The 15,192-nt window shown below is 39.0% G+C and overlaps 1 protein-coding gene across 2 annotated transcripts in view; it reads right to left on the reverse strand.

Annotated features, from left to right (window-relative positions):
* Spata16 (spermatogenesis associated 16) overlaps window positions 1-15,192 on the reverse strand; it is a 344,381-nt gene that overhangs the window by 235,562 nt on the left and 93,627 nt on the right. For both annotated transcript variants that reach the window (XM_085835355.1, XM_021158236.2), the window contains exon 3: window positions 10,313-10,458. In XM_085835355.1, the coding sequence (XP_085691481.1) occupies window positions 10,313-10,458 (146 nt within the window). The remainder of the gene's footprint in view (window positions 1-10,312; window positions 10,459-15,192) is intronic.

A 15,192-nucleotide genomic window follows, 5' to 3' on the forward strand; every position in this document is an offset into this window, starting at 1 on the left:
CCTGTTTGGTTGTCTTTTCCTGTTTTTCTTTAAGGACTTCTACCTGTTTGATTGTGTTATCCTGTTTTTCTTTAAGGACTTGTAACTCTTTAGCAATGTTCTCCTGTAATTCTTTAAGTGAGTTATTAAAGTCCTTCTTGATATCCTCTCTCTACCATCATCATGAGATATGCTTTTAAATTCAGGTCTAGCTTTTTGGGTGTGTTGGGGTGCCCTGGACTGGGCGAAGTGGGAGTGCTGGGTTCTGATGATGGTGAGTGGTCTTGGTTTCTGTTAGTAAGATTCTTACGTTTACTTTTCGCCATCTGGTAATCTCTGGAGTTAGTTGTTATAGTTGTCTCTGTTTAGAGATTGTTCTTCTGGTGATTCTGATTACCATCTATCAGCAGACCTGGGAGACAGGCTCTCTCCCCTGAGTTTCAGTGGTTAGAGCACTCTCTGCTGGCTAGCTCTCCTCTTACAGGGAAGGTACACAGATATCTGGTGTTTGGACCTCCTCCTGGCCAAAGAAGAAGGCCCAAAACAGGATCTTTCCCAGATGCTGTGTTGCTTTGGCAGGTCACAGAAGCTGTCAGCTTCTATGGTGCATACTCTCACCTGTGCAGATTAAGTTCCTAAGTTTGGCGGAGTCCCAGAACCTAGATGGCGCTCCCTGCTCCTGAGGCAGAGGGGTCCCGTGCTGGGCGGACCACTGTCCTCCGGCTGGGAGGGTGGCTGGATATCTGCGGCCCAAAAAGGGTTCTGCCTCAGCGGCTCTGTGGCTCCCGCCTGTCCCAGAAGCTGTCTGCTTCTGTGATGCACACTCTCACCTGTGCAGACTAAGTTCCTAAGTTCGGTGGAGTCCCGAGACCAAGATGGCGCTCATGTCCTTGCTCTTAAAGTTCAAGTGCTCCAGGTCTCAGCTGAATGTGTGGAGCAGGAGGTGAGACATCTTATGTCGATTCCCTACACATCCTAGAATTAAGAGGATTTATCACTTTCAACAAATACTTAGTTCTGGTTAGCAGAAAACTTGTGTTGCCTGGATGCTCATTCTTCACATGGCCAAGTAAGAGCCTGGAAGCCTCAGGCAGACTCTGTTTCCAAGTCCTTTTATGGAGCTATGTCTTCCTCAGTCACTGGCCTTCATTTTTTTTTAATATTTTTTTATTTTTGAGATAATATAATTCAATATGCTCATGAGTGCAGTAAGTACAAACATTGAGCTGAATAAGAATGATGACTATAGACATGCTAGAGTAGACACTTGCCTTTCAGTGACAGCTTTGTGAGCATACTTTTCAGACCTCGGCTTACTCAGCAAACTGCTACTGTAGTTTACTATGCTGCCTATAGTTAAGGTGGAAAGGAAGCCCAACAAAAGCTGATAAGATTATGAATTTCTTCCTTTCAAGTATTATTCTTGTTTTAAAAACTGTGAATACCCAATAGGAATTACTTAATATATCTTGCCCAGTTTTATAGATTTTTTTTTATAGTAGGAAGACAGACTTGATAGAAGTAATTGTATTGTGGCTGGAATAAAAAACCATGAATTTATGATTAATGATTCATAATATACTATGAGATAATAATTGTGAATTAGGTATATTATTATAACCCAATGTTATTAAAAATTAAATTCATGCTAAGTTGTGGAAGAAACATTCAGAATTTTAAATGTAGGTGGTTAGATTCTATACTGTTATTTCATTCAACATACTATACTGCCTTTATATCATAAAATTATGCTTATTTTCTTCATGGCATTTATCGTAAGATCTATTTCCCTCATGTATTTATTTACTATATTCATATACTTTCTACTTTTCTTTTTAAAGTTCTGTGGATAAACAAGGAGCATAAATTTCCCATTTACAAATGTATACTTAAACACTTGTTGAACTGAAAAGTGTATGCCATCATTATAAGGGGATCAAACCTGGAAAATTTCCACACATTTGGAATGTTAGTGTTCATATTTTGTGCCACATTATGGTAACAAAACTGGGGAATAACCAAAAGTGATATGCCCATTAGAGTTTTTACAACTATACATATAAAACACAATTAAATAATAAGTAAAATGTTGTGGCAGGATTTGTGTTTTGACAGGTGAGTGTCATTAGGAACCAGTCTTAGAGATGTGTGAAGCTCCTTCTAGTGGATGGTGGCTCTGGTTTGATGCTGGAGAACATCTGACCCTCATGTGTCTAGGTATCACTTTGGGTTGAAATAAAGAGTGATGTCTGTGTTTGCCAGTTTGGGTTTCTTAGAAGAACAAGAAAAGAACAACTTTTGTTAACAGTTGTTTCTCAAGCCTTTGTATAATGTATTTAGCTAACAATGCATGCTGATTGATTTCTCAAGTATTTCTGTTGATTTTAGAACTACATAGTTCCAGGTTTTTCAGTCTACTTGACAAATGCACATGCATTTATGCTGATAAGAATTATTCTGATAAGAATCAGAAGCAGAACTACCTGATGGTTTTAAGGCCAATTTTTTTTGTTTAACAAGATGAAGATATGCAGTAGACCTTTCATTTACATAAAATTAAAGGAAGATGCTTCAGCAAATGCAAATAAATGCAAAAAGGAACATTTTAATTTTGACTCGTGATTAGTATCAACTATCACGATGTGGTAATAAGACAATACAGAATTCTGCATCGTATAACTAATGGTGTGAGCTATTTATAAACAAAATATCCTGATTAATTTATTTTATGAAATGTATTTGTTTGATGATGTGTCAGACTCTGTTTTCAAAGCCTGGGAACTTTGAAAATGGTTTACTACAGAAATCGTGGGCACTGCCTCTGTAGTGCTACCCATGTGACATGCACAGTAAAATGGCTGTTTTGTCTTGCTACATTATTGTTTTAATTGACCGCTTAATCTCTTTATATTCACATTTATTACTTACTGTTCAAATTTAGAAATGGAAACAAAAGCTGTTTTACACAAGAAAACAGTAGACTAAAGTTAATCCCCACATGTCAAGTTCATCATCATCATCATCAATCATATTTCACCCCAGTAATTTCAATGGTCTTGAAAAAGCATCACTATTTTTAAAACAGAAAATATCTTCCTCTAAACAGTAAGTAGATTCTTCCAGCACCAGGAACGGTAGCACCTTATTGCCCTTCCATTTAAATTAGAGATTCTTGATTCTCTGTTCTCATTACATGTTGTAATAAAGTGAACAGAATTTTTACATGGCCATTTCTTTTGAGGTACTTTCACAATTAAATGTGATGTGAAAACCCTTCAATCCATTCTGACGTTTAAGAGATATTTTCCATAGTGGTTTTTCTTTTGGTGTGTGATAAAGCATGAAAGGGTGACATATAATTGCGTTCTGCACATCTAAACTTATTATTGCTTACTTATACCTACGTAGTTTCTAGAAAACTAGTTACAATTGTAATAGGGTTTTTCACACTATACTCCCAAATAATCCTGAATTCTAATATTTTTGACATACTGAAATAGGTGTTTCCAGTACTGCCTCTTTCAAATGGAATCAGAACAAAATGCTTTGAAAGGCTACGTATCCTGTTACTGAGTTGGGCTATGATTATGGAAAATGATTCCGGAGAGACTAGTGAAGGAAGAATTTTCCTTTGGGGTTTGGATTCTGCAGTTTACATACATAGGAGAGCTTCTTTCAGGGTTATCTTATGAGTTCCAAAGTGCTTTTGTTGTCTGTAGGTCTTTGATTTCAAGTCAAGTGACTCGAGAGCTGTGGCAACCCATCCTAGCCATGTCTGGAATGGACTTTCCTGTGGTGGCAGATCTCCCACCATCATGGTATATCCTTATGGCAACTACTAACATGAAGGGATTTGGGTTTCACAGTGACAAAGTTTTGCCACTTGTATACAAAACAGTATGAGGGTATAAGACATAGAAAATGAGTTTCCAGTCCGCCATCTGCACCAGCGAGCTGAGGCTGATCCTGTGCATGGGTCCTGCCAGGAGAGACCTGTTCTCCCAGGAGTGTTTTCACTCTTGGGCTCAAAGGTGAGAGAGCCACTTATCTCCATAAACTGTGTGGAGCAGGGCTAGCCAGGAGAGAGTGGAAAACAGGAATTGTGGAGCAGCTGGGTCAAGATCCTTCCAGTGCACCATCTGCACCCTGAGCTGAGGCTGATCCAGAGGAGTCCTGTTCTCCCAGGAGTGCTTTTACTCCTGGGCTCAGAGGTGAAATAGCCACTTTCTCTCCAATAACTGTATGGAGCAAAGTGACAAGGAGCACATGGGGGCAAAAGAACAGTGGAGCAGCTGGGACAGGATCCTTCCAGTCCCCATCTGTACCCAGAGCTTGGGCTGTTCCAGAGCCCTCCGTACACACAAGTTCTGCCAGGAGAGAGCTGGTCTCCCAGGAGTGCTGACATAGGCTTACAGACCCACAGGAGGAATAAGCTCCAGCCAGAGACAGCAAGAACATCTAACCCCAGAGACAACAAGCTGGCAAAAGGCAAACACAAGAATCTTACCAACAGAAACCAAGATTATTTGGCATCATTAGAATCCAGTACTCCCACCACAGCAAGTTCTGGTTTCCCCAACATATTAGAAAGGCAAGATGTGAATTTAAAATCATATCTCATGATGCTGATAGAGGATTTTAAGAAGGACATAAATAACTCCCTTAAAGAAATACAGGAGAACACATGTAAACAGCTAGAAGCCCTTAAAGAGAAAACACAAAAATACCTTAAAGAATTACAGGAAAAAACAACCAAACAGGTGTAGGAATTGAACAAAACCATCCAGGATCTAAAAATGGAAATAGAAACAATAAAGAAATCAGAAAGGGAGAAAACTTGGGAGATAGAAAACCTAGAATCAGGAGACATAGATGCAAGCATCACCAACAGAATACAAGAAATAGAAGAGAGAATCTCAGATCAGAAGATACCATAGAGAACATTGACACAACAGTCAAAGAAAATGCAAAGTAAAAAGATCCTAACTCGAAACATCCAGGAAATACAGGATGCAATGAGAAGACCAAAACTAAGGATAATAGGTATACAAGAGTGCAAAGATTTCTAAATTAAAGAGCCAGTAAATATCTTCAACAAAATTATAGAAGAAAACTTCCCTGATCGAAAGAAAGAGATGCCCATGAACATACAAGAAGCTTACAGAACTCCAAATAGACTGGACCAGAAAAGAAATTTCTCCTGTCACATAATAATAAAAACAGTAAATGTGAAAAACAAAGAAAGAATATTAAAAGCAGTAAGGGAAAAAGTCAAGTAACATATAAAGGCAGAATAATTAGAATTACACGTCTCCTCAGAAACTACGAAAGCCAGAAGATCCCGAGCAGATGTCATACAGACCCTCAGAGAACACAAATGCCAGCCCAGGCTACTATACCCAGCAAAACTCTCAATAACCATAGATGGAGAAACCAAGGTATTTCCACAACAAAACTAAATTTACACAGTTTCTTTCCACAAATCCAGCTCTTCAAAGGATAATAAATGGAAAACTCTAACACAAGGAGGGAAACTACACCATAGAAAAAGCAAGAAAATAATCTTCTTTAACAAACCAAAATGAAGATAACCATAAAACCCCCATAATTCCACCTCTAACAACAAAAATAACAGGAAGCAACAATCTTTTTTTATTCCTTAATATCTCTTTATATCAATGGACTTAATTCACCAATAAAAAGACATAGACTAACAGACTGGCTATGTAAACAGAACCTAACTTTTTCCTGCATATAGGAAACCCACCTCAGGGACAAAGACAGACACTACTTCAGAGTAAAAGGATGGAAAACAATTCTCCAAGCAAATGGTTGCAAGAAACAAGCTGGAGTAGCCATTCTAATATTGAATAAAATCGACTTCCAACCCAAAGTTATCAAAAAAGATAAGGAAGGACACATGATATTCATCAAAAGAAAAATCTACCAAGAAGAACTCTCTATTCTGAATATCTATGCTCCTAATGCAAGGGCACCCACATTTATACAAGAAACTTTACTAAAGCTCAAAGCACACATTAAATCACACACAATAATAGTGGGAGACTTCAACATCCCATCTCAGCAATGGGAGATAAAAAAAAGAGAGATACAGTGAAACTAACAGAAGTTATGAGACAAATGTATTTAACAGATATCTATAGAACATTTTATCCTAAAACAAAAGAATACACCTTCTTCTCAGAACTTCATGGTACCTTCTCCAAAATTGACCATATAATCAGTCACAAAACAGGCCTCAACAGATACAAGAAGATTGCAATAATCCTATGCATTCTATCAGATCACCAAGGTCTAAGGCTGGTCTTCATAACAACATAAATAATAGAAAGCCCACATATATATATGGAGGCTGAACAACACTCTAATCAATGATAACTTGACCAAGGAAGAAATAAAGATATTAAAGACTTTCTAGAATTTAATGAAAACGAAGCCACAACATACCCAAACTTATGGAACACAATGAAAGCTTAGTGCAGAGTTCTATCAGACCTTCAAAGAAGATCTAATTCCAGTGCTTCACAAACTATTCCACTAAATAGAAGCAGAAGGTACTCTATCCAATTCATTGTATGAAGCCACAATTACTCTGATACCTAAACCACAGAAAGACCCAACAAAGAAATAGAACTTCAGACCAATTTCCCTTATGAATTTTGATGCAAAAATATTCAATACAATTCTTGCAAACTGAATCCAAGAACACGTTAAAATGATCATCCATCATGATCAAGTAGGCTTCATCCCAGGGATGCAGGGATAGCTCAATATATGGAATCCCTCAATGTAATCCACTATATAAACAAACTCAAAGAAAAAAAACCATATGATCATCTCATTAGATGATAAGAAAATATTTGATAAAATCCAACACGCCTTCTCCAAGACTTTTGATAAAAGTTTTGGAGAGATCAGGAATTCATGGCCCATTCCTAAACATAATAAAAGCAATATACAGCAAACCAGTAGGCAACATCAAACTAAATGGAGAGAAACTTGAAACAATCCCACTAAAATCAGGGACTAAACAAGACTGCCCATTTTCTCCCTACCTATTCAATATAGTACTTGAAATCCTAGCAGAGCAATTAGGCAATAAAAGGAGATCAAAGGGATACAAATTGGAAAGGAAGAAGTCAAACTGTCACTATTTGCCGATGATATGATCGTATACTTAAGTGACCCCAAAAATTCCACCAGAGATCTCCTAAACCTGATAAGCAACTTCAGCAAAGTAGCTGGATATAAAATGAACTCAAACAAATCAGTGGCTTTTCTCTACACAAAGGATAAACAGACTGAGAAGGAAATTAGAGAAACAACACCCTTCACAATAGTCACAAATAAAATATCTTGGTGTGACTCTAACTAAGCAAGTGAAGGATCTGTATGATAAGAACTTCAAGTCTCTGAAGAAAGAAATCAAAGAAGATCTCGGAAGATGGAAAGATCTGCCATGCTTATGGATTGGCAGGATTAATATAGTAAAAGTAGCTATGTTGCCAAAAGCAATCTACAGATTCAATGCAATCCCCACTAAAATTCCAACTCAATTCTTCACAGAGTTAGAAAGAGTAATTTGCAAATTAATCTGGAATAACAAAAAAACCTAGGATAGGAAAATTATTCTCAACAATAAAAGAACTTCTGGTGGAATCACCATCCCTGATCTCAAGCTGTATTACATAGCAATTGTGATAAAAAAAAAAGTGCATGGTATTGTCACAGTGACAGGCAGTAGATCAGTGGAATAGAATTGAAGTCCCAGAAATTAACCCACACACTTATGGTCACTTGATCTTTGACAAGGGAGCTAAAACCATCTAGTGGAAAAAAGACAGCATTTTCAAAAATTGTGCTGGCTCAACTGGAGGTTAGGATGCAAAAGAATGTGAATTGATCCATTCTTATCTCCCTGTACAAAGTTCAAGTCCAAGTGGAACAAGGACCTCCACATAAAACCAGATACATTAAAACTAATAGAAGAGAAACTGGGGAAGAGCCTTGAGTACATGGGTACAGGGGAATATTTCCTGAACAGAACACCAATAGTTTATGTTCTAAGATCAAGACTTGACAAATGGGATCTCATAAAATTGCTAAACTTCTATAAGGCAAAGAACACTGTCAATAGGACAAAATGGCAACCAGGAGATTGGGAAAATATCTTTACCAATCCTACATCTGATAGAGGGCTAATATCCAATATATACAAAGAACTCAAGAAGTTTGATTTTAGAGAACCAAATAACCCTATTAAAAATGGCATACAGATGTAAACCAAGAATTCTCAACTGAGGAATATAGACTGAATGAGAAGCACCTAAATAAATGTTCAACATCCTTAGTCATCAGGGAGATGCAAATCAAAACAATCCTGAGATTTCACCTCCCACCAGTCAGAATGGCTAAGATCAAAAACTCAGGTGACAGCAGATACTGGAGAGAATGTGGAGAAAGAGGAACACTCCTTCATTGCTGGTAGGAATGCAAGCTGGCACAACTACTCTGGAAACCAGTTTGGTGTTTCCTCAGAAAATTGGACATGATACTACCTGAGGACCCACTAATATCAATCCTGGTCATATACCCAGAAGATGCTCCAACATGTAATAAGAACACATGGTCCTCTATAGTCATTGAAGCTTTATTTGTAATAGCTAGGCACTGGAAAGAACCCAGATGTCCCTCAAGAGAGGAATGGACACAGAAAATGTGGTACATTTATACAATGGAGTAATACTCAGCTATTAAAAACAATGAATTTATGAAATTCTTGGGCAAATGGATGGAACTAGAAAATATTATCCTGAGTGAGGTAACCCAATCAGAAAACAATACACATGGTATACACTCACTGATAAGTAGATATTAGCCCAGAAGCTCAGAATACCCCAGATATAATTCACAAACCACATGAAACTCAAGAAGAAGGAAGACCAACTTGTGGGTACTTCCACCCTTCTTAGAAGGGGGATCAAAATACCCATGGAAGGAGTTATAGTGGTAAAGCGTGGAGCAGAGACTGAAGGAATGACCATGCAGAGACTGCCCCACCTGGGGATCCATCCCATATACAGTTACCAAACCCAGACACTATTGTGGATGCCAACAAGTGCTTGCTGACAGAAGCCTGATATAGCTGTCTCCTGAGAGGCTCTGCCAGTGCCAGAAAAATACAGAGTTGGATGCTTATAGACTACTATTGGACTGAGCACAGGGACCTCAATGAAGGACCTAGAGAAAGGACCCAAGGAGCTGAAGGGGTTTGTAGCCCCATAGGAGGAACAACAATATGAACTAACCAGTACCCCCAGAGCTCCCTGGGACTAAACCAACCAACCAAAAAAAAAAAAAAAAAAAAACAAACCCACATGGTGGAACACATGGATCTAGCTGCATATGTAGCAGAGGATGGCCTAGTCCGTCATCAATGGGAGGAGAGGTTTTTGGTCCTGTGAAGGTACTATGCTCCATTATAGGGGAATGCCATGGCCAGGAAGCAGGAGTGGGTGGGTTTGTGAGGAGGGTCATGGGGGAGGGCACACAGGGTTTTGAGATGTAAATAAAGAAAATATCTAATTGAAAAAAAAACGACTTAGAAAATGAAAAGCACAAAAGACCTCAGTAGATTGATGCAAGCCAGGCAAGAGGGAACCATCATATCACCAAGAGGCCTGTGAACAGTTCAGCACAATCCACTCATCTTTCCTGCAGCTTCCCATGGATCATTCACCATGAGAGGAAGATCTTTAAGGAAGCAGACTGTGGGGCAGGTACATTCTCATAGCCTGCAAGGTAGGCCGAGTAACCATGGAGATTCTAGGAATCCACATGTGTTACCGAGCCATACTTAACTCTCGAGAAGGATGCAAACATGAATTGCAAACCTTTAAGGACAGAGATAACAACAGTTGATGCCTTTGGAAAGCTGACTGGAGGATGCCAAGGTCCTCTGAGTCAACCACAGTCCACAGTCCTGTCTGTTCCCCATGTTCTCTGTAGTTTTACAAGCTCTCCTTTCCCTCAGTGTCTCCTCTCCTTATCTTATTCTCATTTTTCTTTCTTTCCTGATGCAATTGCTTTTGCATTGTGAACATCCACCTCTGTTTTGTTTTGTTCTGTTTTGTTTTTTCTTCCTCTAGGGGTTGATCCCTCTGTGGGCTTCCTGATTTGTGATTTGCTCAGATTTGTACATCAGGTGATGTAGAATCTTTGAGTTTCAATCTTAAACTGAAATACAATGGAAGGCTACCAGGTAAACCCAGATTTGGATGCACAGTTCTTAGCCTTTGGCATTTCGTTTTACCTGTGTGCATGGTTCAGGGCAAGGTCAGGCTTCCGCATACGTAGGTAGCATGTGACGAGCTTTGTCTCAATGAAACTTGCGATGCTTGCTATGTCTTCAGCGTGTGCTTCAAAGGGTTTCCCCAGAGCAGCCCCTTTGCTGCAAAGCTTAAAAAGAATCACACTTTAAGCCTCCTGGCCCTGTTGCCACACAAGCTATCTTTTTAATAAGCAAGATGTACACATGCACATATAATTTTTCAAAACTATGTAAAATCTTAATATTTTGGTTGTAAGTTAAATGGCTCTTGTTCATTATTGTGTGCCTATAATAAAAATGTGACATATTTTACCGTAAATGTTTCCTATAAAATATTTTAAACGTGTGATAGATATTGAACAGTGCCATTGGCACAAAATGTTTTAAAATGAAAGCACACAATAAGCAAAGATATTAGGAGAAAACTTGTCATAAATCATATTAAATACCAGTGCTTTTATGAAAGCCCAACGGAGCAATGATCTAGCTCACTATCAAGTTTGATTTAATATAATAAGGGCTATCGGAAGTAAACTCCTAGGAGCCATTAACCTGATCAGTGATTAATTTGAGTCTGAATCAGATCCTTTAGGATGTTACTGAAAGAAAAGAAGTGAAAAATTTATTAGGATTTATTGGCAGAAGCCACAGTATCTGAGAAACATGGCAAGAATATGGAATTCTTAATAAAAATTCCAGGAAGCTAGTGGTTTCTGGGCAACGTAGATAAACTGTAGAGGAAGAAATTAATTAATATTTTGAGAGAACTACAAACATTAACAAATGTCAGTAGCATGACAGAGTGGGTCAGCACTTTCTTCTCTCGGAGTTTCCTAATAATCTTGCCGTGGAGGCAACTGGAGGAGGGGAAGCCATATCTCTTACTCACTGACTTTAGTCACAATATGTGGTTCATGGCTCTTTTATATCTTTATTTGTATTTATGGTGGAGTAAATGTTCTCACTGGAGATAACAATTCATATTATCTTATACAGTCTTGGGTTCTGCTTGTTATTTATACTAACAGTATTGTGAATTTATTTAAAAAATGCAACTTTGTTCACAGTAGGTATCTTGTGTTCAAAATATTTTACCAGTTTTAGTTTTATCTAAAAGTAAAAACACTACATGTTCTTCCTTATCCTAGCATTAAATGTTAAGATTGGGAATAAGCTCTGCAATATGGAAAATACAAAGGACCATGGGCCACAGAAGTAAGAGCTCTAAGGGGGATATTGGTAAAATGAACACAGGGACTCTTACTAGGGAAGGAATGGGAGGGAGATACTGAGAGAGTGAGGGAGGGGAGAATAACATTAAGGAGGTTTGAGAAAGGCATAAGGGAATGTATTATTTTATGTTGACTTAACATACACACATAAAATACATATGCAAGTCTATGCACATAGATATGTATACAGCTTAAACTAATTAAATTATGCCGTGTCAGTGATAATGTTTTCTCAAAGAGCCAGAGACTTACAAAATCTCAATGCCAGGCCTGGGTAATCTTCATTCCTGTTATTGGTCATGGGAGTTGAAGAGACTTCTAGAACAATGTGGGCCAGTGTTGTTGCCCTGGGTTGCTTCCCTGACCTTGAAAGCAAGAGGGCATTGTGCAAGACACCATCCACATCAGCTACAGCACTTGAAAAAAAATCAAGCTGGAGCTGCACTGGAAGGTTCCCCTCTTAGGTGCAACTTTCATGACACTGGAAGGTGTTAGGGATGTTTCCAATGGAGAAAAGCAATCTATAGTCTGCATCTATGAAGCTTGTGAACCACGTACTGACCAGCCCAGAAAGACAGACCCATAAAAGCCACGTCACTAGGCTCTAGGCCTACTCAAAATAAGGAAATTTATGCTTGGTACTCTACACCTAGCTAACTAGTGGAGAGCCTACTATGGCCACTTTCCTGAACTAGTGTACATTTTAAATACAGACTTGCAAACCTTCCACCCTCATCACAGAAGCTTCTTTTCACACCAGAGACTTCTTAAAGAAATAGACAACTGGTCAAACGGCAGAGTCCAGCTAACTACGGGCAAACCCAGTTGATCCATCTACAGCAAAACGTGTGTACCTATGGTTCAGTAAGCCTGGTGGAAGATGGAACAGAAGCCATGTGAGAGCCAGAGGGACAGGGCATCTTCTTTAAGACAGTGTCTTCTGTATGTGATAGTGAAGATACCCTGATAAACACTAGCACTACACGGACGTGTACAAGACCAGCACAATGACAGCACTAACTGGCATGCCAGCACAGATAAGGAAAGAGGACAAGGCTCACACTAGATCAAGAACTATAAGCAATTAATGGCTACCAAGAGAAGGAGAATCTAACTTCATATGGGAAAATGATGATCCCAGGAGAGCCAAAATAGTCCAGAACAATAAAAGAACTCAGTAGGAACCATCACCCCTGACCTCAAGCTGTACTGAAGAGCAATGGCGAAAAGAACTGCATGGTAGTGGTACAGAATCTGACATGTTGATCAATGGAATCAAAGTGAAGACCAATAAATAAACCCACACACCTATGGACACTTGAGTTTTGATAAAGAAGCCAAAATCATACAATGGAAAACAAAGAAATCATCTTCAACAAATGATGTTGGTCTAATTGGATGTCTACCATGTAGAAGAATAAAAATAGACACATACTTATCACCCTGCACAAAACTCAAGAATAAGTGGATCAAGGACCTCAACATAAAACCACATACAGTGATATCATTGAAAAGAAATAGGGAAATACCCCTGAACACATTGGTACAGGAGACAATTTCCTAAACAGAACACCAATGGCTTTATTTATAATAACCAGAAACTGGAAACAACCTAGATGTCCCTCAATTAAAGAATGGATATCTACACAATGGAATACTATTCCATTATAAAAACCAAAGACATCATGAATTTTACAGGCAAGTGGATGCAGATCACGAGAATATCATCCTGAGTGAGGTAACCTAGTCCCAAAAGGACATGCATAGTATGTATTCACTTATAAGTGGATATTAGCCATAAAATCACCCAGCACAAAAATACAGGATGCCCATGTTTCACTCTACAGACCCAAGGAGGCTGGATAGGAAGGAGAGCATAAGCAAGGATGCTTGAGTTTCATGTGGAAGTGTAATGGGATAGTTGTGGAAGGCAGATAGAGGGAGGGAATTGGGTGGGAGAGGGGATTGGGAGGAGAGTGGGGCAGTTGTTAGGGTTGGGTGTGGGAAGGGGTAGGGTATGGCCAGATGGCCATGAGAATGAATGAAAATGTGCAACTGACAAAAAGGGGGCTTCTCCAGGAAGTGACATATACCTGGGGTTGGAGAGGTACCCAAGAATCAATGGGGGTGTGTTTAACTGTGATTCATAGCATTGGGAATATGAAGTCTGGAAAGGCTGCTTCCTGTGGTGAGGTAGGCCAGGTGGAGATATAGGGACACTAATATCCCCTTCCCCCCTACAAGTTTAGACTCAAAATGTATCCTCTCTACAAGAAATGCAGGAAGTGAGGATAGAGTAGAGACTGAGGGAATGGACAACCCATAACTGGCCCAACTTGAGATCCATCCCATTGGCAAGCATAAATCCTGACATTATTAATGATACTCTTATGCTTGCAGACCCGAGTCTAGCATGAGTGTTCTCTAAGAGGATCTTCCCAACAGCTGACTCAGACAGAAGCATCCACCCACAGTTAAACAGTGGGTCAAACTTGGCAAGTCTAATGGAAGAATAGGGGGAAGGATTATAACCCCTAACAGGATAGGAACTCCACAGTAAGACAAACAGAATCAACTAACCTGGATGCCAGGAGGGGCTGGACCTAGGCTTCCTGGCACACATGTAGAAAATGTGCAGCTTGGTCTTCATATGGCTTCCAGACAATTGGAGCAGCGGAGCCTATCCCAAAAGCTGTTGCCTGTACATGGGATATGTTCTTCTTATAGCTGGGCACCTTGTCTGGCCTCAGTGGGAGAAGAAGTGCCCAGCCTAGCAGACACTTGAAGTGACAGAGTTGAAGAAAACCCAGGGGGAGGAGCCCACCAGCTCAAAGGAGAAGATGAGGGTGGAAGGATTACGAGAGGAAGTGATGGTGAAGGGGACAGTGAGTGGGATGAAAAGTGAATAAATAAAATATTTATATTATTTTTTTAAAAAAGAGGAGATTCAGCCATTTACAGAGAGGAGCCCCATGATAGATTATCCACTCCCACATGGTCAGCTCTAAAATACATACTTATGAGCAACACTACATGACTCTGCCTTCATATATTTAGTGTGTATGCATATATATGCATATACAAATACATTTGGTATGTGAATATATGCATACATATGTATACATGTATGTGTATATGTATGTAAATGTATATCTAGTCATATAAAATAACAATTTAAGAGATCATTAATTTGAAAGGGAGCAGCAGAACACGGGAGGAATTGGAATGCGGAGTGAAGGAGGCAGGAAAACTGTAGACTGATATTTTCATTCATGTGTGAAATTATTTTAAAAAGCTAAGGCAAACACAACCAAAATAACTTATTTGAAAAAAGTGCAAAATACAAATGCTTCATATTCCTTGTTCAAATTGCTAGTTAATTGATACAGTGCCTTGTTTTATAGATTTACATTGTTTAACAATCCTTTTCCAGTTTGATGGGTAGAACAGGCATCCTTACTCAGGAAGTAAATATTTGCTGAGGGCCTGTTACTATACTGCCGGCAAACAGTGCTGCATTCACATGCAGATATGAGTAAATTAGGTCTTTTCATGAAGTTTTTGTAATTGTAACTCTATGTGAATTTGTTTTTCTAATCCTTGCCTATTTCCTTTCCTGCTTAATCTTTT

The sequence above is a fragment of the Mus caroli genome, unplaced genomic scaffold, assembly GCF_978045245.1.
Source record: "Mus caroli unplaced genomic scaffold, Mus_caroli_1 scaffold_3, whole genome shotgun sequence".
NCBI lineage: Eukaryota > Metazoa > Chordata > Mammalia > Rodentia > Muridae > Mus > Mus caroli.